This window comes from Podarcis pityusensis, assembly GCF_964106645.2.
Source record: "Podarcis pityusensis genome assembly, chromosome: 10".
Classification (NCBI taxonomy): Eukaryota; Metazoa; Chordata; class Lepidosauria; order Squamata; family Lacertidae; genus Podarcis; species Podarcis pityusensis.
This window is the reverse complement of record NC_138035.1, coordinates 28116937-28139871: the sequence shown is the minus strand read 5'-3', so window position 1 is coordinate 28139871 and position 22935 is coordinate 28116937. Positions and strand designations below refer to the sequence as shown.

At 41.7% G+C, this 22935-nt stretch overlaps 1 protein-coding gene across 3 annotated transcripts; it reads right to left on the bottom strand.

Annotated features, from left to right (window-relative positions):
* Window positions 1–48: 48 nt before the first annotated feature.
* Window positions 49–22407, bottom strand: HMGXB4 (HMG-box containing 4). Of its 3 annotated transcripts, XM_080971711.1 has the most exons (11): window positions 22218–22407; window positions 19261–19366; window positions 18521–18666; window positions 15515–15590; window positions 13583–14589; window positions 10576–10657; window positions 9089–9153; window positions 8648–8753; window positions 7240–7409; window positions 4565–4687; window positions 49–2141 (listed from the first exon to the last, which is right to left on the bottom strand). In XM_080971711.1, the coding sequence occupies exons 2-11, from the start codon at window positions 19289–19291 to the stop codon at window positions 2097–2099; spliced, it is 1851 nt and encodes a 616-aa protein (XP_080827837.1). In that variant the 5' UTR covers window positions 19292–19366; window positions 22218–22407; the 3' UTR covers window positions 49–2096. The 3 variants fall into 3 exon arrangements, with proteins under 3 accessions (XP_080827837.1, XP_080827838.1, XP_080827839.1); XM_080971712.1 differs by lacking the exons at window positions 18521–18666; window positions 19261–19366; window positions 22218–22407 and adding an exon at window positions 15877–16000; XM_080971713.1 differs by lacking the exons at window positions 15515–15590; window positions 18521–18666; window positions 19261–19366; window positions 22218–22407 and adding an exon at window positions 14825–14936.
* Between the last annotated feature and the right edge of the window lie 528 nt (window positions 22408–22935).

The following is a 22935-nucleotide window of genomic DNA, read 5'->3' as shown; positions in this document are numbered from 1 at the left end:
ATGAAATATTGGTGGTCATGAGGCATATGAAATTAATCAAGATTCAAGTTCTGATTTTTAAAAAAGTTTATATACATTAGCAAAACATTTATACAATGCAATTTGGACTAGATGGCAGGAAATAACAAATGTAAAAAAGTATGAGGGGTATATCCAAAGCTCTCCAGTACCAAATGTCACACAACACAGATTATACAAATGTTTACAAATTTTAAATAAAAATACATCAGTACATTTATCTTTTAAAAAGTCAAGTTTGCCATAATGCAGATGGCAGAACTGAAGTAGAGCCCCTTTGACTGTTTGACTCAAAGGAAGTTTCTGACAATTATCTAGGTTTAAAGTGATTGTGCCAGGATTCTCTTCACCGCTCAAATGTTACTTGAGACACAAAGGGCTCTGTAAAAATCAAGACGTTAGCTCCCAGCACATGGGCTTGTTTACAGAATAGCACCTATTACAGCTAACCTGTCCCCCTTGGGATTAACTAGGGAAAACTTGTGAAGAAAGTGAGAACTTTTTTATTAAAACGTTGCCAAGAAGTTTGGAAAAAGTGGGCAGAAATAGTTTTCATACATTGAGCCTGTGATCCTAAAGTGGGTGGAGTATGTGGAATGCAAAGGTGGTTCTATTGCCATTGTCAATTTCCTACTGGGCTTGAGCCAGCTGGGCGGAATGTGGGTAGGGGCTTTTAAACTGCCAAGACCACCCTAGGGGTCTGAAGACAGAACATGGAATTTGTGGCTAGTCCTGGAACCAAAATTATCCCACTGTCTGCCACTTTTCAGTTTTCTAAATAACAAGTGGCAAGGGAACTTAGGGCAGAATATAAAGTTTTCAATTTTTGTTTCCATCCACCATCCAAATCCCACCGCTATTTCCTTCATTGTCAGCCTATGCTTGAAAACGGCAGATAAAATGCAATTCTGGCAGGGTATCCAGGTAAAAACACATAGTTCTCGTTTTCCATACATGGTTGGTGGAGGGAATTTTTGCTTTCATTATAGCTATATACAGAAATATACAATATAAATTAATCTACTACAGATGCAGTATATGAAAATGTAAATACACATGTTAAAAATGCCACACTTCATCCTAGGTGTGAGAGAAGTACTTCCTCAAAGAGCAACAGGCACTCAAAGTGCTAAATCCTGTGGCTGGGATAAAGGACCTGCCCTCTCATTGTCTTCCTCTCAGCTAAAAGCCCTTAAATTTCAGCTTAATCACTGCCTCTACAGCACACATTTCAGCACCATGAGAGGAGGACCACGTCAGTTCACTGCTGGTGATAAGCAATTATAAATCAGTATGTGAACTGTAAGGGAGCTGGAGGAGCCCCGGCCCTCAGTCTTTTATGGTGTTACCTTAGGTACTAGTTTTTGAAGGGTACTGGGGGTGGGGGTAGAGAGATAGCAGAGGGGAAGAGAAATTAGCTAAAATCAGGAGGAGTTGAAGGTAGGGCTTGTAGATCCTCCTCTTTAGAATATCCCAGCACAGTTTTAAAATACCACAATCCATTGATTAGTTACAACCTGTGAAAAAGTGATGCAGGCTTTCACTAGGATTTACTACTTATCCATATTAAGAAGCCCTTGTTTCTCCTAAGAATTTGAGAATTCACTCACCACACCTGAATCTGTATTTAGCAACCTACTTACAACTGGAAGATTTAATGAGGATTCCTGGTGCCAGCACAAGCCCTCAGCAAAACACTATCCCCTCAACTTTCTTTCCCAGCGTTATTTTAACAACATGCAAGCCAACCAAACTTCAACCAAACTTGCTTGACTTTTCCAAGTAAAACCAATTCATTAAAAAAAACAAAAAACAACCCAACCATATTAAGGCTAATCTATCAAAATATTTCCCAACTCTAATTGTAGAGACATCCAATCTGAGACAAAACCGATTCCCACAAATTACGGTTGAAACTTTTCATAAAATCAAGCAAAATAGTTACAATTCTATTTGATATATTACAGACAGAAAAACTCAAAGCCCTATATACATTGTCCTCTGGAAGAACTAGGATAGTGTATCTGTACACACTTCAGTTACTTGGCAGCACGTCACTTCCCATTATCCTTTTCCTGTCAGAGTCCAGGCATGATGTATGCAATGTTGTCCAATGTGTTTGACTGGAAAGGTGGCCAGGGGGAGAGAGGGAGAGAGAGAAATATTAAATTGAATCAGTATCTTATAAAAAAACCAAGCATGCCTTTGACATTAATGCAGCAGAACAAATGACTTAGGAAAAACCAAACATCTAAAGACATGACAAAGGTAGACAGTGTGCTTCCTTTGGAGATGCAGAAAAGCCTGTGGATCTTTCAGAGGTACTGGGGAATATTTTCATTTGCTCTGGGCTTTGATAGCTGTCACTAAGCCAATAAAGAAATATTTCAGCACCAATGATTTTGTGGCACCCAATTCTATAGAAGCCAGGGCCACAACATTTGGCTGGTCTTGGTAGCTGGACCAAAATCTGAGGTCCTCAGGACTTTCAGCACATGAGCAATAAGCTCCATGATGCTTGCAGGGGTTTACTCCCAGGAAACTACCCCTAAGATTGCAGTTAGGTCCTATCTAATTCATGTCTGAGTAGACAGTAAGACTGGGTCACTGACAGTGTGTTTTAACTTTGCTACTCATTGCCAAAACGGTCACCTCGCCCCCCCCCCCCCCCAGAGCCAAAGGCTTCATACTGATCACAGAGACTCAAAATGGCAAGACTCAGCCATCTGTGGAACTGGAAAGGGGAACAGATATCTTTCTGTACTTCTGTTGTAACCCCCAAAACTCATTGCAAGTCTCAAGAGATGATCCCCACTGCTTCCTCAACTCCAAGCTGGAGAAGAAAGGACAATGGAACATTCACCATGGTTAGTAAAACTGGACTGCTGCTCAGAATTAAGTTTTACTAATTTTCTGCTTTTTAGCACTGAATGTATTAGCTTGCTGCATTGTGCTTTAATTTTTAACATGGAAGGTGCCTTGAGCATCCTAGAAAAGGCAGGATATGAATATTTAAAATAAATTCAAGACATGTTTTTATAAAATTGCAGTTCTTACATAACACAGCCGCCTGCTGGTAGAAAATAGTAACAGCAGGTTGCAGGAGGAACAGCCTTTAATAAATATTTCAGCTGCCTGGGACAAATGAAGCAACTCTCCACATAATTAGGTGCTCCACAGCCAATGTGCTGTGATGGTTAAAGGGTTAGTTTAGAATGGGGGAAGACTTGGGTTCAATTCTCATTAGGTGAACTTGAGCCTGCCACCACCTCTCATGCACTATCCTCTTTTTTTATTTTTTACTTTACACAAGCTTTCTTTTGATAACAAAATCATTATTTATTTATATCCCACCTCCTCCTCCCCATGAGCTCAAGGTGGCGTACATAGTTTTGCCCCTTCTCATTTAATCATCACAACAACATCCCTGAGAATTATGTTAGGCTGAGAGACAGTGGCTAGACAGTGGCTAGAAAGGGCTCAGGTCCATACAATTCTATGACTGGCCCAGGATCACCCAGTGAGGTGCAGAGCAGGGTTGGGATTTGAACCCTGGTCTCCTAAGTCCTAGAGGGACGCGGGTGGCGCTGTGGGTTAAACCACGGAGTCTAGGACTTGCCGATCAGAAGGTTGGCGGTTCGAATCCCCGCGACGGGGTGAGCTCCCGTTGCTCGGTCCCAGCTCCTGCCAACCTAGCAGTTCAAAAGCACGTCAAAGTGCAAGTAGATCAATAGGTACCGCTCCGGCGGGAAGGTAAACGGCGTTTCCGTGCGCTGCTCTGGTTTGCCAGAAGCGGCTTAGTCATGCTGGCCACATGACCTGGAAGCTGTACACTGGCTCCCTCGGTCAATAAAGCGAGATGAGCGCCGCAACCCCAGAGTCGGCCACGACTGGACCTAATGGTCATGGGTCCCTTTACCTTTTACTCCTAAGTCCTAGTCCAGCAGTTTAACCACTACACCACACTAGTCCTCTAAATATTCTATGCATATACAATGAATACAAAATCTGGTATGGAGTGTATATTGCATCATCTCACATACAAATAAAGTGTGCTTTGAACACAGGAAAAGGTGGGACTGAAGTGCAACAAGGAAGACATGTGGACACCACCAACAAATTACATACAAACTGCATGTTCAACCCAGCCAATGGGTGCCAGTATTGCACCCTCCATATGTTGTAAAGAATACAACTCCCATTGTTACTGACCATTGACCATGCTTGCTAGGGCTGATGGGAGTTGCAGTCCAACAACAGCTTGAAGGCACCACACTGGCTACTCCAGGACTAAAAATACATGATTGTGCAGAAGGGCAGATGGAAAATAAGACAACTTGAATCCTGTTAAGTTCAATCAGCATTTCCTTTCTATAAATTCCTTAAGCTGTGAGAGAAGGGGGTACTAACACAGGAGTATCCTACATATAAAGCAAAGTGCTGAATATGTGCTACAATTATGGCAAAAACCATGCCTTTCATGGGCAGAGGGAAGCTGTAAGAAATAGTGTGAGACCTTGGCATTCCAAAACAACACAGAACTCACCAAAACGTGTTTGGGGCAGCCATTTAGTTCAGGGAGCTGGGACGTCAGGCATGCCAAAGGGCCTAGAGCACAAATGATTGAATCCAGGAGCACTGATAAACTTCCTGATACAGCTACCATACCCTGGGAAGGAAAAAAGGAAGTAGTAGTAGTAGTAGTAGTAAGAGATTTGTCTCGATGTCAGTTTGTTATCTTTGTCTTAAGCCCAGCACAGATTCTCTCATTCTCATGGAGCTGGCAACTGTGATTTGCTTATTGAAGCGCTTGTCAGGAGGTCGTCCTACTCTCGAGTAGGACTCTGGCAGAGACACATGCCCAACTGGCATGTTTTCTCCCTCCTGGTCGTTCGGGAGCTTCAAAAGCTTTCTTCAGCCTGAACATCACAGCGACCGATCCCAACAGACACTTAGGGATTCGCAGAGTCTGCGCAGTTCGCGTGACAGACCTCTGCAACTCAGCATTTTGGCTAATCTACTTTATTTACATATAAACACACCCGGAGCACTGCAACATGGCTTCCTCTCTCTCTAGCATCAGATAGCAAAGAGGAAAAGAACAAAGGACAATAGTCCCACTTCATGGAACACAGTAACACAAACATCCTGTCTCCGTCACTTCCCACTCTGTGGAGTCAAAACATACACCGTCATGTGAAAGACAACAATCCCATGACTGCAATCATGGAGCAAGAATTCTAACAGTGCTCTTCCCTTAGCAAAGATGAAGCTCAAATGCAGGAATGAAAGATCAGAGATGGAAGATATACTTTCTCACTTTTGAAGTTATTTCTGGCCACTTCTACTCAACACACCATGGCTGCAACCCTGTGCCCTATGTTTAAAGCACCAGGCAGAATGATAAATATGGGAACACAGCAGATGACAAAGCAGCTTTGCGCAAGATGCCAGTAATGTGCTCCCACCCTGTACTTCCTTACTGTGATGCTTAAATGTTTGATGTGCTGCTGCTGTCCTGCTGTGCACTGTACCTGGAGCTTCCATATAGTCATCATGACTACAAGACACAAATTAATGGCTATATGAGGGGTTGGAAAGCCTTTCCAGCTCAAGGGCTTCTTTCTGTTCAGGGAGGGGCAGGGGACACATTCTAGTAAAGGGCAGAACAATTAATGTAAATCTTATCTCTGTACAAGAGGCTGGTTTTTTTGACACCCCCTTCGAGGGCCCATCCAGGATGCAAAAGTCCTTATCAGAGTTCAAGGACTCATTCCAGCCAGACAAAAACAAGCAAGACTATCAAGCAGGGCTGGCGAGAGGCATCGCTGGGGAAGAGGGTGTATGGCTGGGGAGAGTCCCAAGATTCACGGACAGGACTGGAGGGTTGCATTTGGCCCCTGGGCTTAAGGATCCACACCCCTGGGCTGTTAAACATCCATGTTCAGAGGCAATAGATCTCAGTTTCATATCCTAGCAGGGTTTCCCAAACTTGGGTATCCAGCTGTTTGTTTGTTTTTTGGTCTACAACTCCCACCATCCCTAGCTAGCAGGACCAGTGATGATGAGAATTGTAGTCCAAAAACTGCTAGAGACATAACTTTGGGGAAACCCGTCTTCTACTAAGAACATAAGAGGAGCCTGCTGAATCAGACCATTCTGGTCTCTATTCAGTGTCCAACCACATACCCATGGGAAGCCCAGAAACAGAGCCTGACTGTAGCAGAAATAAGTCATATAAACAAAGTTGGAAACAAAAAAATCACCTGAAAGCAAAAAGTAAATAAATAAAGAATACGAATAAAGGGAAATGTACTAAGGAATTGTATACCCAGACACAAAATGTAGTTAAACTAGTAAATGAGGGTAAAATCAATTTGGGTGGATTGTTACTTCGTGCTACTTTACAATGCAAGAGCTTTTCACTCTTAATGGATTCATCATTTCAGGGCAAACTGTTTGGGTAGCTGCCAAAATCCCCATTTGGGCATTTTAATTTAATGTCATTAGCAGTAATGCAGGGCGTGTCATCTTGTTCTGCACAGGCAGTCATCCCAGAATGATGCCATGAAATGGCTGCGGGTAGTTTGTATAATAGACTAATGTGATCAACAGTTTCCATCTAATCCCTCAAACACAGCAGTAGCCAAGCAAGAGCTGTGTCTTATATGTATTTTGGAAAACATTTATTCTGCTTTATATATATATAAACCTTAGTTCAACCAAATATCTTGACATAGAATTGGAAACCATGAGATTTTTATTTTTTAATGATGGCAACTCAGGAATGAAGCTTGATTAACCTGCAAAAGTGGAGTCTTGATACAGTGGTACCTCTACTTACGAACACAATTCGTTTTGGGGTGCCGTTCGCACCCCAAAAAGTCCGTAAGTAGACTGTCACTACTGTGTGTGTGCGATAGAGCGCAGATCGCTTCACGCGTGCTGCGAACCCGGAAGTAAACAATTCCGGGTTTGCCGTGTTCGTAACCTGAAAAGCCGCAACATGAAGCAAACGTAACACGAAGTATGACTGTACACAAAGAAGAACCCTTGGAGTAAATAAAGTTTGTTCAATGTGGCACTGAATGCAGTATGCAGAACAGGAAAACTTGTTCAATTCAGCTTATTCCAATTAGTTATCTGAACTTTGTGACTAAAATAGCTCTGTTGTTTAAAAATGAAATGACTACATTTGGGTGCGAAGGTTCCTGCACCTACCTCTGTCTCCTGTAGCCTGTGGCCAATAAGACTTAGCGATTCACCCAGCAATTGCAGATGTGCAGCTACATCTATGGGATCCGTTTCAGGAACTTTGACAGGTGATGCAGACAGCACTACAGTGCTAGATGGAGACTTCTTATGGGGCGAAAGTGCCCCTGTTAGAGAAGCTGACAACAGAAAGTAAAAAACTTATTTCTGCATTTTCCATATTATGAAAACTCTGCATCAACTGCACAGTTTACATAGTCAAACTGTATGGCCATAGAAGTTCAGCCCACACTATTTCTTTAACTTACTTTATTTTTAATGCTGTTTTATTTATTTATGAATCATCTCTTACATTTGGCTCTAGCTGATTCACAAACATACCACAAAACAGCTAAAAAATAGTTTTCAAAATAGTACAAATAGCAAAAGATAGGTATTCATTTTTTACTGTTTTCACACCTTTTCATCCAGAGAGTGAAGCTTGTTGAAACAAAAATGGGTCAATTGTTTTGCAGCTACAGTAGCCACAGCCTTAAGGAAACTGAGAATCAGTCTGTCCTTAATTATTCAGGTTTCACATTGTTGGGCTAATTTGTACAGATCTATTGGGAATTTGCTCCAACAGCATTTTTTGAGCAGCTTTATATTCTGTACCATATACCACACGTGGAATAACTTTCCCCAGAAAGATCATTTAAGTGCAGATCTTAGATTAACTCCTGAAAGCAAGCATAGTTTAATATGGCTTTACTTATAGGTTTGGAAGTCCTGTGGATACCCAGGTATGATTTTCATTAAACTGCATTCCTAAATATTGTAAGTCCTTAAAGTATTCCAAATTACAGTGGTACCTCAGGTTAAGAACTTTATTTGTTCTGGAGGTCCATTCTTAACTTGAAACCGTTCTTAACTTGAGGTTCCACTTTAGCTAATGGGGCCCCCCGCCGCCGCCGCTGATTTCTGTTCTTATCCTGGGGCAAAGTTCTTAACCCGAGGTACTACTTCCGGGTTAGCAGAGTTTGTAACCTTAAGTGTTTGTAACCCAAGGTGTTTGTAACCCGAGGTACCACTATAGTATTATTGTCTGTGTATGTTGCCTAGGCCTTTTATCAAGCAAAATAAGTTTTGTTTTAGCATAGATCAAAGGTAGATGTTCTTTTTTTTCAAAATGAAAAGAATTCAAAATCTTAAAAGGGTCCCTCATACTATGCATGGATAAAGATACAAAGGGCATACCATCTGCATAAAGCAACATGGAGGGTCTGCCATCTAAAGCTGTGTGGGATAAATACTGAGGATCTTTGAAGATCCTGGATTACACACACACTCATAATGGACTGGCAGACACCCTCGTCTTACACTTGAGCAGCCTCATTTTAAGAATGGTATGTAAGAAACAGTGGAATATAGAGGTTACCTTTCAGTTTTGGTGCACCCTCTGATGAGGTTGCTTTCCTCTTCACTGTTGTAGCCTCTGCTTTATTCTGCTTGTGTTGCAAATACTGTGCCTTCTGCTTCCAAACCTGAAAAGAATAGGGAAAACAAAACTAGTGTTAAAAAAGGCAACATCAGCTGTCCAACCATACAGATGGAGCAATTGTAAAGCAGGATGTCTGGCCATGTGTGTGTGTGTGTGTGTGTGTGTGTGTGTGTGTGAGAGAGAGAGAGAGAGAGAGAGAGAGAGAATATGAATGAATCAATACCAAACATTTCCCATTCGCAAGCAGGGGTAGGTGATATGCAATACACAGATTTGGAAAGTAATAAATACAAGAACCATGGTGGCAGTATTCCAGGACCAAGTCAGTTTTCTGCCTACACGTGTCATTTTCTGTACAAATGTTTATCAGATATTTACCAGCTTATCTTTCTCCGGAAGCTGCTTCCAAACTTCTGCCAGCTTTTTGCTCAGATCACCAAAATCTAACGGGAAATCAGAGAAAGTAAGCCATTCAGAGAAAAGCAGAGATTTTCTATGTACATTCAGTTAACTACTTGAACCATTATAGGACACATTGTTTACAATACATATGACGCTAAAATATCTCATTATTGCCTGCATACATGGAAAAACAATCCATGGAACAGTTGCAAATAAATCACAGTGAGGAATTTGAGCAAGAACATAAGAAGAGCCCTGCTGGAACACACCAGAGACCTAGCTAGCCCACCACTTTTCCCCACAGGAGCCAACTACATGCCTATGGAAAGCCCACTAGGAGAACATGAGTGCAGCACCACTCCCATTTTTGTTCCCCAATGAACAATATTTAGAGGTATACTGATTCTGGAGGTATCACATAGCCATCATGAAAAGTAGCCTTATTCTCTATGAATTTGTCTAATCCCCTTTTTAAAGCTCTCTTACATTAGTGGCTGGTCTAGTCCATCCCACACAATGTTGTAATGCATGTTATATGGTCAGGACTTGGGACAAAAAGTGGAAAGGAGCAGGAGCCAAGAAATTCAGAATTCTATGCTTGGGAGTATATGTGACAGCAGAATGGAAGGTAATTTCTACTGCTATGCATATATGTGGCATTTTATCCTGTCATCTACCCAGAGAAAAAATATTGTATGTCTGCCTACCCTCCTAGTATTCACAATTTAAATGCTAACGTGTTTGTTCCTAACAAGGGTGCTAATCATTTTTGGTTTATGACATAAGCCACAATTGCCCATTTCTAACAGGGATCTGGAGGTCTGATATGGTTGTGTTTCTTAAGTTTGAAAAAACCACACCCTTCAGTCCCTTTACATGGGGTTCTGCAGAGGAGACAAGTATGCTGATCTAGACTCCCCAAGCTCCAAAAGTCATGTGCACAGAGCCATCTTGAATCCTTTGAAAGAGCCTGAGTAAAGGACTTTTGAATGCCCTGCTTGATAATCACACCTTGACCAAGTAGTGAAGAATGGCATTTGCATTACAACCCTTAGTGCCATTTTTATTTCTGCTGCCACTTTAATACCAGAGACGGCCCAGAATGATTGGTTATATGCTTTCTGAAAAAGTGTATCGCCCAGATTCATAATGGGAACACAGAGCCTTCGCTGGAGCAGACAGAGTTCTTTCAAACATTTAAACATTTCTTCTCCACAGCTTGTGCTTTCGTTTTGCAGTGGCCCAGTGGGCAGGATCCAACATCATGCCAGTAAAGATGTCAGGCATTCCCCTACCTATCTCTCCCCTGCCTCTCCTTTCCAAAAGGTCCCCCAATTCTTTGGAACAGATTTTGGGGGTATACAGGTGGGCTGCAGGGGGAAAGAGAGAAAGTGCAGTGCAGTGTGTCCAAGCGGGATGCCACAACTGGGTATCTCCCAAACCTTGCCGGACACTTCTATTACCTATTCCTGGATGCTCAGCCACAATGTTCACACGATACTCTTTACAGAATACTTGGTAGGCAGACATGTTCTTCTTCTTTGGCTAATCAGGAAGAGGAAAAAGAAAGCAAGAAGTTTATGTTGTAAAATATTCAAGCTCCTTTAGAAATCCCCAAAGAAAATAATCTCCTGGTGCATTCTCTTAGACAAGTTAGGAGTGGGTTAATTTCAAGCTGACTTTTTGTATGATGTATGTTATCTAGCTACTTATATTCATACTCAGTCCTTGAGGTCATTGTTGGAGACCTCTCTGAGTTGTAGTGCCAAATGAGACCCAGAGGATGGATATGAAAGAGAAGATATTCTCTGTGGCAGTACTGCATCATCTTTCTCAAAAAGGCATGTCTGGTGCATACTTGGTAACCTTTTCAGTACCAGGCAAGTACTCTTTTATTTTCCCATGCTTTTTAATGGATTTTTAATCAGTAGATTGCTTAGCATCAAGGTTATTTATATCAAAAAGAAAAAAAGTCAATGTAAGTCTGATTTAAATCAAGTTTCCTACTGATACTTCTTCCTATTTCCTAAACAATGGTGGGAATCTGACTATTAACACATGTTAATTTACAACTAAGCAATACCATTTGTTGTTACTATTTTTAATGCATTTTTACAACTTATATATACATCATACAATATTCATCATTTATCTCTTATCTTCAGACTTTCCAGTCCATCTCTCTCCATGGCATTCTTGGTAGTCTTTTGTCGGCTGCATATTCTATTATTCCACCCATTCCTTTAGTTAGTGTGTGTCTTCCTTTAATTAGTGTTATTTGCTGCTCATATGTGTTCATTCCTACTTGTAGGTTAAATTGACTATTATACCCTCTAAGATACTCTTCAAAGCACTTCCACCCATCTTATCTGTGACTCATCCTTATTTCTTAATTTCACAGTTACTAATTCTGTGTATTCTATCAATTTATTCTGCCAAATTTCTTTTGTATCTCTTTCTTTCATTTTTTTTGATATACTACTCTAGCTGCGGCAGTCATAAACAATACAATTTAAACCACTCTTTCTTTCTTACAACTAGGCCTTGCATCGCTTTGTTGCACTGTTCCTTCTCTACTGACAGCTAGAATGTATTTAACCCCTTCCCATATAGACCATCTTAGCTATGAGTCCTGGAAGACTTGCTCCCTGCCTTGCAGGCCTTTCTCTACCTGGCCTGGGAGGACAGGGCTGTGACTGACTCCTGCTACAAAAGCTGAGGCTGCTGAACAGAATCTTGGACTGAGGCATTGTTTAAGTGGGGTTTTTTTTGGGGGGGGGGGGAGTGTTGCTGTTAATTTTTTGTATCTTTATTTTGTATCTTATGAGTTATGTGGAAATGGTTCCATTTGGTTGTGTACTTTTTGATGTCTTGTTTACTGCTTATGACTACTTTTGCCAGTAATTTTTTATATGTTGTAAACCATGGCTTGAGTGTGGTTTAACTTTAGAAAGGCAGCATACAAGTAAAATAACTGATTGACTGATATTGGGTCTTTCTTACAATAAGCCCCATAACAGTATACAAACAAAGTTAAGTATGGGGATAGACTGCACAGTGGGCATTTTTGTTTTCTCTTCTTTCCAGTATGGATCTTCTCTGCTTCACTCTTACCTTGATAGGTAGATGTCTGAAAGGTACTGGGCAGACTACAGCAATTTATTTTCATTAGGTTAAATTGATATGCCTATGTTTGGCAGGTAGAGTATACATATTCATATTGCAGAAAGGATCCAATTGGTTTTTCATTTACATAAAAGCTTTTTTTCAAACTCAGTGTGGGCTATATCTCACTACATCATAACTTAGTATTATTAATTTCCATGGGTATACTCTGCATAACTTAGTTGGACAGCATCCTGTATCTGGTAGAGACATTGATTTAATTTAGACGTTTACTGTAGGGCCAGTGTTCGAAACTCCCATTGTTCTAGTTGCATTTTGCGACAGGGAATTTCATTAGAGTGAGCAGCTTCTGAGTTCTGGGCGCAGTACTGAGCCTAAGATTTCAGATTAAAACTGCAAAGTGGAAAGAAAGGAGGACCTTTTTCTGCCTCCCCACTTCCAGCTACTCTCTGAAGACCGGAGAAGAGACCCTCTTAAGAATATTAGGGCGGTGGGCAGGGGAAGGACTAAGCCATGTGAAAAATGAACATAATATTTTATTTGCAGTTCATTCATTTTCAGCTTTGTATTATTGTTATTAAAAAAGCAAACCTAGACATTCCGTTGTTGCACCTATAACCTAGGTTTAAGGTGCCATTTAGTTCATAGCTTTCATATCTGTTTCTAACACTGTGTAGGGCTATCATGCTTCTATCAGGCTTAGTCATTATTAGTTGTTATTATTTAGTTATAGTTATTATTGAAGAGAAACACAGTAGAGATATTTTTTTAAAAATGCAGTGTAAACAAAAAAACCCTGATTTATTACAAATGTAGATTTTTTATCCACACTGGTTTTTTGTGCATTTTGAGGTTTTGATTTTAAAAGTTTCAATGCCTATTTGTATTTAACTTTTATTGATTTTTATCTGGTGTGGTGTTTTATACTGCAATTTTAAAGTTTCTTATTTTATTCTGTAATTGTTTTGCTATTCTCACTGTATTTTATCAATGTTTATATACATGACTCGAAGAGCTTCAGCTACTGGGCAGTACAGGGCTGCCATCAATGAATAAAATAGCTACTTCTGCCAGCTACTTTTACCTAAATATTTCTAAAGCAGAAACCAATTTGTTTCAATGTTAAACACCTTGGGGGGGGGGGGGGAGAAGTGTACTCCTTTAGAGTGTTTCTGCTTATCTGCAGTTCAGAAAGACAACAATCAAGATAATTTATATATTTGGTTCCTATTTCTGAAGTTAACTAACAAAACTGCAAAGAACAGTCTAGAGCCCTCTATTTTGGGAACAACAGTCCTCAGCATTTCTAATCACCCACTTGTACTGCCACTTTTTCCTTTTTACCTTTTCTTTGTCCATTTTTTCAACCTTCTCCTTTTCTTCTTTCTTCTTCTTCTTCTCACTCTGGCCATCTGTATGGAATACAGGTGGCGGTGGAGGTGGTGGAGGAGGAGGGGCAGGAACGGCAAACTGCGCACTGGTTGGAGAGACTGGGAGTGGAGCTGTTACTTCTGCTGCTGCCAGTGAAGAGGAAAGCCCAGAAAGCCCAGAACTCTTCTTGGATTTGGAATGCTTCTTTTCCTTGTGTTTCTCCTTGTCCTTCTTCTTTTTGCTCTTCTTTGATTTCTTCTTCTTCTTTATCTCCCGGTACGAATCATCAATTACTAGCTCTCCAGCTTCCAGTTCACCTCCAGAGGAGGAACCTGATTCCGCTTGTGGTTCCAGGCCTGAAAGCTCAAATTCACTGCTTTGGCCTTCAGGGAAGAGGGGTGTGTCTGGGCTAAAGCTCTCAGCGGCTGGAGAGGGATGCGGCTCCTTCTCCAGTGGTTTGTGCTTCTTTCGGGATGATTTCGAAAAGCCGTGCGAATCATGACTTGGGAGAAATGATCCCTGCTCGTCCCGAGCTGACTTCTTAGAGGATTTCTTTGTGGCTGGCGGATGTGGAAAGGGCTCCTCCGTTGTGCTTCCCCCCTTCTCCTTCGGTGAGAGGATGAGTTTCATCTTTAAGCCATCAGGTTCACGCAAGGTCAACATTTCAGTGTTCACATAGGGGGGCTTCACCTTTTTGGACTTGTGGAAAGTACTTTCATCCAAGGACAGGTCACTGCTACTGCCACTCAGTTTTTTCTTGTGGTGTTCCTTCTTGCCTTCTGAATGGCCAGAGGCAGAGAGTGAAGAATGAGATGACTTTTCAGATGTTTTCTTTGAGGACTTGGAGCTTGTGGCCAAAGGCGAGGTGATGGCCTTAAGCAGATCCATGGCAGTGTCAGCAGAGGGTGGGCTTGTCACTACTTTTTTCCTCTTCTTTGCAGACGATTCCAAAGGCAGGGATAACTCAAATGAAGAAAGTTCTGAAAGAGTTCAGAGAAGAAGGATCAATGGAAGTATACCCAACAACAAGGGCATCTTCACTTGCACACCGTCATAACTTCGGGGCCTCATGTCCGGGTGAAGCTATCCTACAGTAAATCAATTTTGGTTTATAAATCAGTGAGGCCAATTGGTGAGGCTGAAATATAAGGACACATTGGTTTTTAAGAGGCTGTTTTGTTTCTGGCGTATTCAGTAATGGTTGGCAGCTCTTACCTTACCTGTGAGTGGTGTCAGTGCAATGTTCTGGGAGAGGGGAGGTGGCAGTGATAAACAAACACACTGACAGCTGATCTTGCCTCTTCTCCTATTGGTAAGCCAGTGACACCTGTGATGGGAGGCTAGGTATGAAAGTCGACTTACAAATAAGTTGGTGAGGCTTATTTGACAGCAATACAAAACCAAGCCTCGACCGAGCCCTGCGGAATACTCTGCCAATAGATTTATCAGCACCTTCCGTTTCAACCTTTAAATGCCTGCTGAAAACCTTTCTATTCAACAAGGCTTATTCAAGCAATTCAGAATGCCTATTTCCATAACAGTTAGCTGATTTCTGACTTTTAAATTTTATTTGTTGTTTATTGTATGGTTTTATGTGTGACTGTTGTAAGCTACTTTGATGCTATTTATGAACAGTGGTATATAAATATTTTTATAAGTAAATGAAAATAAATTAGCTGTCAAAGTGAATATGCAATATATACAGCTGCCTCCCTTTCACTGATTGGCCTCTCCCTTCTCTATCTTTAGAATGGAAGCTTTGTGGAAAAAGACCTGGCCTCTCACTTTACCTCCAGGAAGCACAAAGCCTATTGGCAGAACCTTAGAAGTACAAATTGAACCTTAAAATCACTGCTCAACTTTTCTCCTTTGTCATATCCCTTCCTATGTTGCTTCCACTCTTACCTCTGTAATAGTACTCATTGGAGTGCTTCCTCTTCTTCTTATAAGTGTCTGTCCCCAGCAAGAAAATGTCACTTTCCTGCAAAAGAAGATAACAGCACTTTAGAAAGAAAAAGAACCAAGTAATGAAGGCATATACATATTAATTTCTAATACAGATGATCATAGACGTCACATTACCTAACAAATATGCTCTCTATGGCATGGCATTTCTGTGCTTTGAAACAGAAGATGGTCTGAGTTGCCATGTGAATTTTAGAAATGATATTCTCAAGAGAAAGCAGAAATTCCCTGTTTAAGAGCGGAAAACAACTTTTCCAAGCTGAAGATTTAGGAGAAAAAAAAAGCAAAGCTCAAATAATCACCTCTAGACTAATAGGAGAGATTTCAGGTCAAAGGAAATGTTTTGAGGAAAAGCTGTCTGTGTTAACATCCCCAGGGAATTGAATGAGGTAGATCACACCTCATTATTTTTCAGGCTACCTGCAGAATCAGGCAAACAACAACATATCAGTTTGCATCCTGCAACAATATAATGATGACCTATGATAAGTGCAATATATTCTGAACAAAAGGCTAAATTAATTGTAAATAATGTGGTGACGGAAGAATTTAAGATAGAAAAAGGGACACGACAAGGTTGCCCAATCTCCCCATTGCTTTTTATATCGGTCCTGGAGGTTCTGTTGAATATGATAAGGGACCAGTTGGTTAAAGGTATACAGGTCGGAACCAAACAGTACAAATTGAGAGCATTTGCAGATGACTTAGTATTGACGTTACAGGAGCCAGAATCTAGTACCAAAAGGGTTTTAGAACTGATCCAAGAATTTGGTCAAGTTGCAGGATTTAAACTGATGAATGAGACAGGTTTAACAGTGGTTAAGAAAGTTAAATACCTGGGGATTAACATGACAGCAAAAAATGGGAATTTATTTAAAGACAACTATGAAAAATGCTGGGCTGAAGTGAAAAAAGATTTAGAAATTTGGTCAAATTTGAAGCTTTCACTGCTGGGTTGTATTGCTGCGGTAAAAATGAATGTATTGCCTAGAATGTTGTTTTTGTTTCAAACATTGCAAATTGTGGACAAAATGGACTGTTTCAAGAGGTGGCAGAGAGATATTTCTAGATTTGTCTGGCAGGGCAAGAAGCCTAGAATAAAATTTAAAATATTAACAGATGCAAAGGAAAGAGGTGGATTTGCCCTGCCAGACTTTAAACTTTACTATGAATCAGCAGCTTTTTGCTGGTTGAAAGAATGGCTGCTTCTTGAAAACACTGACATTTTGGATCTAGAAGGTTTTAACAATGTATTTGGATGGCATGCATATCTGTGGTACGATAAGGTCAAAGCACATAAAGCATTTAAAAACCATATTGTCAGGAAAGCATTGTTTAATGTTTGGATAAGATACAAGGACTTATTGGAAAATAAAACCCCAAGGTGGCTGTCACCGATGGAAGCGAAAGCTCTGAAAAAGCTCAATATGGAGGCCAAATGGCCAAAATATTGGGAAATTTTGGAACAAGATGGAGATAAATTGAAATTGCAGAATTTTGAAAAACTAAAAAACAAAGTGCGAGACTGGCTTCATTATTATCAGATAATGGAGGCATACAATTTGGATAAGAAAATCAGCTTCCAGGTGGAAAAATCAAAATTAGAAACAGAATTGTTAGAACCCAAAACTAAGATTTTGTCAAAGATGTATAACTTGCTGTTGAAATGGAATACTCAGGATGAAACGGTGAAATCTGCTATGATTAAATGGGCACAAGATGTTGGATATAACATAATGATGGCTGACTGGGAACAGTTATGGACCACAGGTATGAAGTTTACGGCATGTAATGCCTTAAGAGAGAATATTATGAAAATGATATACAGGTGGTACATGACCCCAGTCAAGCTTGCAAAAATCTACCATTTGCCCGATAATAAATGTTGGAAATGTAAGGAAACTGAAGGTACATTCTTTCACCTTTGGTGGACGTGCCCAAGGATTAAGGCTTTCTGGGAGATGATATATAATGAATTGAAAAAGGTATTTAAATATACCTTCTTGAAGAAACCAGAGGCCTTTCTCCTGGGCATAGTTGGCCAATCGGTGTTAAAGAAGGACAGAACTTTTTTTATGTATGCCACAACAGCAGCAAGAATACTCATTGCAAAGTACTGGAAGACACAAGATCTACCCACTCTGGAAGAATGGCAGATGAAGGTGATGGACTATATGGAATTGGCGGAAATGACTGGCAGAATCCGAGACCAGGGAGAAGAGTCGGTGGAAGAAGATTGGAAGAAATTTAAAGACTATTTACAGAAATATTGCAAAATTAACGAATGTTAGAATGATGTTGGATTGAAGTTAAGTGGTTTCTAGCTGTAATGGTATAAAAGAATATGAAAGAATTGGATTTTTAACAGGTAAAAATTTAATGCTATAATATATTAAGATTAAGGATCAGGATAAAATAAGGAGGGAAAGGAATTGCTGAACTAATAAATTGAACTGGAATACAAAAAAGGGAGGTATGAGGAGGTCCGGGAAACAAGCAAATGAAAGATAAGTGACAAAAAGATGGAATTGTTTTTAACTGTTTTTTATTTTGTATTTTTTCTTTTTCATTATGTAATATTGTGAAAACTTTAATAAATATTTATATATAAAAAAATATATAATGATGACCTATGTATCCAAAAGAATAATTTCTATTCTGTAATGATCATTCAATCTCTAATTCAAACAGCAGTTTAAGATGAGTGGATGATAAAAAGTTACATTCATCTCATCCTAGTTTTTAGAAGAAGGGCATACCATTTTATTGAACTTTCTAAAATAGGGAAATAGTATGACTTCTACATCTGTTTCTATAACCCCAAGAATCTTGTTCTCTCATTTCTCTTAATGTGGCATTTACTACCAACAGAGCAGTTCAAATTGGGCTGGGAGAGGCAAAGTTGGACTGACAAGCTTTTCTCATTCTCTTCTCAGACTCTCTCACCTTCAGCCTCTTCTGTGAATTCTTCCTGACCTGAGCAGCTATCTCCTCCTCTTCTCGAAGCAGGTCCTTGTAGGAACGTTTCTTTTCTCGCTGGGTTCTGCCAGCTACTAGTCCCACGCCATCAATTCGGTCACTCTCTAAGCAGTCTGAAGGAGGAAACACTGGCGTGGTCAGAAATAATCAAGGCACGCTCTCACAACTGTCACTGTGGCCAAAGATAAAACACAATGCACAAGAGGAAGCAAGCAGTCACATACACACACATACACACACACAATCTACTCACTACTGTAAAGCACTGCCCCAAACCTTTAGGGAAATGCTTTAGGCTGCCGTATCAAAGGCTGAAGTTTTATTCCTACTCTTGGGTTTTGCCCCCCTTGGATAGCATGAACTGAAAAGGCTTCTCAGCCAAATGAGGACCTAGGCATCTGTGTTGTGCTGTGTTGAAGGTCTGGATCCAGTCCCCAATCCAATTATAATTCTACGGAGCTGACAAGGGTTAGGAAGTGTTGCTTGTTGCCAAGCCTGATAAAAATTAATCAGCACTTTGGAGCTTGTGAGACTCATGTTTCAATCCAGGTACACTTAACTTTCTGAGTACAAGGGAGGGATCTGGAATGCTGCAGAAACCCAATCCATGCAGGACACTGGCTTTCTTTCTTAGTCTCTCACTCCACGGACTGGGGGGGGGGTTGTACTTTCCTCGTAACACCTCTCAGACTATGAAACAATCCTACCTTCTTTTTTCTTGGAGTCATCATAAGCCATGGTGGTCCTGCAGGGGCCTGGGAATGTGTTGCCACGCCTGGGCTCCTTCCCCCGTTCCCGTCTACAGGACAAGGTCTAAGAAACAGAGAATGAGAATAACCCTCCCATAAAGTGGAATCATAATGCAGAAAGGGACTGAATGAAGATTTTTTTTTTTAAAGAATGAAATGGGAAGCAGGAGGGTGAAGTGGTGTGCCTTCTCAGCAGTTGATCTTTATCCTCCAGACATTCCAGGGCTTGGAGAAAGATCCCAGATTCAGCAGGCAGTTTGGTTTAGCTGATTTTCATGTTAAAAGGCAGGAGAGGAATGTTTTTCAAGGTGAGAACCAAGCCTCTGTTCCACTAGTTTTAAACAGATTAACACCATGTGATCTTTTTCAATGAAACACAAGGACAGTGACCAAATAACTATATTGGGCTTTTGTATTGTTACAATATGTTCAGGGTGAGTACTGTATTGAATCCTGCATTTTTTAAAGGAAAGTGTGTAAGAGCCATGGAGGTGAGGGAATGAGAGTTTTATAATCTCTTATACTAGGATAAAGTGAATTGACTGGAGAGAAGAATTTAATTTTTCAGTCCTGTGTGATGTTCAATGATATCAAACTTTAGAGGCTAGTGATGGTGCAGCAATAGCAGGCATTAGTCCTATTATTCCCACAGGTGTTGTTCAGAGTACCAAACTGGGGAAGGAAAAGGGAAGGAAAAGGAGGAGAAAGAGAGAAGACTGAAAGAAGCAGTCCTTTTTCCAGGGCCTCTGCAGCATTTCCAGTCTCTGTCACCTCAGATACTCAGGATTTCCCCAACCTGCCTCAGGAAGGATACTGATTCAGGAAGTGGGGCACTTGCTATTTCTGTTCTTGAATAATGCTTTATCCCCCTTAAAATGACAGACATGCAATATCTGTCAAAGCATAGTTGTGCAGTTTTTATTTTGAGTCTCACAATAATTTAAAAAGATTCAGCTCCTGAATAAACATGATTTCCCCTGTATAAACCATTTGAATTTTGAATGCATTTATACACAGCTGTCATAAAAATGCTGAATTAAAGCATAGGTTCTTAAAAAGGGGGAGTTTTGACCCCCTTATAGTAATGTATTTTACAAATAATACAAAAATACAAGATGTTAACCAATGTCAGCTGTTAGAGATATTAATGTAAACTAGTGGGTAAAGTTCCTGAAGAATATTTCAACCTGTGAATGGAATATTTCATCTGATAAAGAAGACTTTGAAGAAAAGTTATCTGCATATTAGAATTCCCTCATTAATTCTTTATGATGCATTCATAACAAATTCACTAACAGAATAAAGGGAGCTCAGAAACCTTGCTTTTGCATATACCGGTAAGCTAGAAAACAAGCCTCTACTTCTTCATGTACCGTACTGAAAGGTCAGGCCTCACACAGACAAGCATACAATAAGCTGTAACTCAGCAGAATTGGTCCGTGTACAAAGCAGGGCTCCCTGGTTATAGGCAGAAAGGACTGGACGATTTACAGGATTGACAACTCAATTCTATAGACACTTATTTAGCAGTAGGTGGGCTTGAACAAAGTAGGATTTACTTCTGAGTAAACACTTGGAGGAGGACGCTGCAAGCCCTGTAAAAATGGGTGTTCACAACCAGCGCTTGCAAGTTACCTCTCAAGTGATTTTAACAACCCCAGCAATTTAATTTTGTTACATCATGCAGCCATCTTTCATAGGAATACTTCTGAGGCTTCCAACTTGCCAGTAGTGGATAGGCTGTCAAGCATTTAACTACAATGGTTATCAGCAACAGTTTTAAATGACATGGTGCCTGGAAGAGTGGTATACCACAAGCAGTATGGGAACAGTATCACCCATACCATGAAGTCCACACAGGCGTTGGCTATTTATGTGAAGAAAGGCATCCACCCATTACTCTACTGCAAGGGACTTACGAAGTCGCATGGTTTTATAAGATCAGAAAGGGGCAACTCATGTTTCCAGCGTTATTCTCCTACTAACAGCTCTATTTGTTCATACGTCTGGATTAGCTCAGATGGCAGAGCATGAGACTCTTAATCTCGGGGTCATGGGTTCGAGCCCCTGTTGGGCAAAAGATTCCTGCATTGCAGGGCTGTTGGACTCTTGGTCCTTTCCAACTCTACAATTCTACTAGCAAGCGTCTGAATATTAGGGCCAGCAGATGCTTATTTCCAGACACGACACCCTTAGAGAATAGGCGGACACCCAAGCCCATGTGGCAAGTCCTGGGCCAGCTCTTTACTCTTGACCTGGAGCCCAATCATGCCCCGCTGCTTCATTCAGGCCGGGTCAATGCCTGCATTTCTCCCCCATTCAGCACCAGCCTGCCACCATCCCATTCATTCATTCTGGGCATCCAATCGAAGCTCCACAAAGGCCACCGAGTTCGGAGCCCGGCAGCGGAGCACATTCCGGCTTGACACCACAAAAGGATGCCAGAGATCCAGGAGCAACAACACTCCTTTTGTCTGGGGAAATCAAATCAAATAGTTTTAAAAAGTAGGGAGGATCGTTTCCATCGCTCCCGACAAAGGGAAATGCCTCGATTATTATCGCCCCAGTGGCCGGAAAACAGCAGCGGGCGGAGCCTGCGGGCCGCTGCACGGAGCAGCATCTGAACCCAGAGCTGGCAAGAGCAGCGGCCAAGCCCGCGTCGCCGGCCGCTTCCTCACCTGCGGCTGCTGCTGCCCATTTCTGAACTGCACCTGGTCCAAGCGGCGCAGCGACGCCCTCTGTCGGCAAACCCCGCTCGCCCCCGGGCTGCCCAGGCGCCACGCCCACTGCGCATGCGCACCCGCCCCTCGAGGGGGTGGGGGCAAGGACCCCGCGCGACCCCTTTCCCGCCTCCTCAGTTTGAACTGGCCCCGGCCGTTGGCCGCCCTGTGGCCCCTCGCCCTTCGCGCGCTCACCCCAGGCGGGCTTCAGAAGCCTCCGGAACGGGGAGGAGGGATTTGTCGACGCAGCGAGTGGCGGCGGGCAGATAACGGAGCGACCTGCCCCCTCCCGTCAGAAGGTTGCCTTCCCTCCCCCGCGGCGGAAGCGGGTGGGGGAGCGGCCAGCCTCAGATCGCCTCGCCGCTTCGAGCGGCCGCCATCTTGGTGTGGGAAAGGGACACCCGCCAGTTTCAGCCGCTAAGGCGAAGCAGCCGAGCGCCGAGCTCCTCCGCTCTCGACGCCGTTAAGCGAGCAGAGGCTGGAACCTGGCGCCGAGTGCATCGATTTGCCAGGTGTTTGGGCTTCTGCGAGTGAAGTACAAAAGCCGGTGCTCAGGATGCTATCGAGCGGCGGTTCTAGGACCCTTTTGAGTTGCGATTTTTATTATTCTTCAGAAAATGGGAAAGCAAATGTACATCAGAATCTGGGGAGCCTGTAGTTCAATCCTAGGCATGCCTGCTCGCAATCAAGTCCCCGTATATGTACAGAAATGGAACTTTCCTCCCTAAGTTTTGTGCAGAATTTCGGTAACTACAGTTGAATACAGTAAACCTGTGTAGCGTTGCTCGTTCTTAAATACGTGAATACAAAGAGGCATTTGCTAGTGATTTGTTTTTTTGTTTGATTAAAGGCTTCCTCGTGTACCTAGACGGCAGTTGGCGGTGTGGCATAGGTCTCACTACGATTCTCAAAG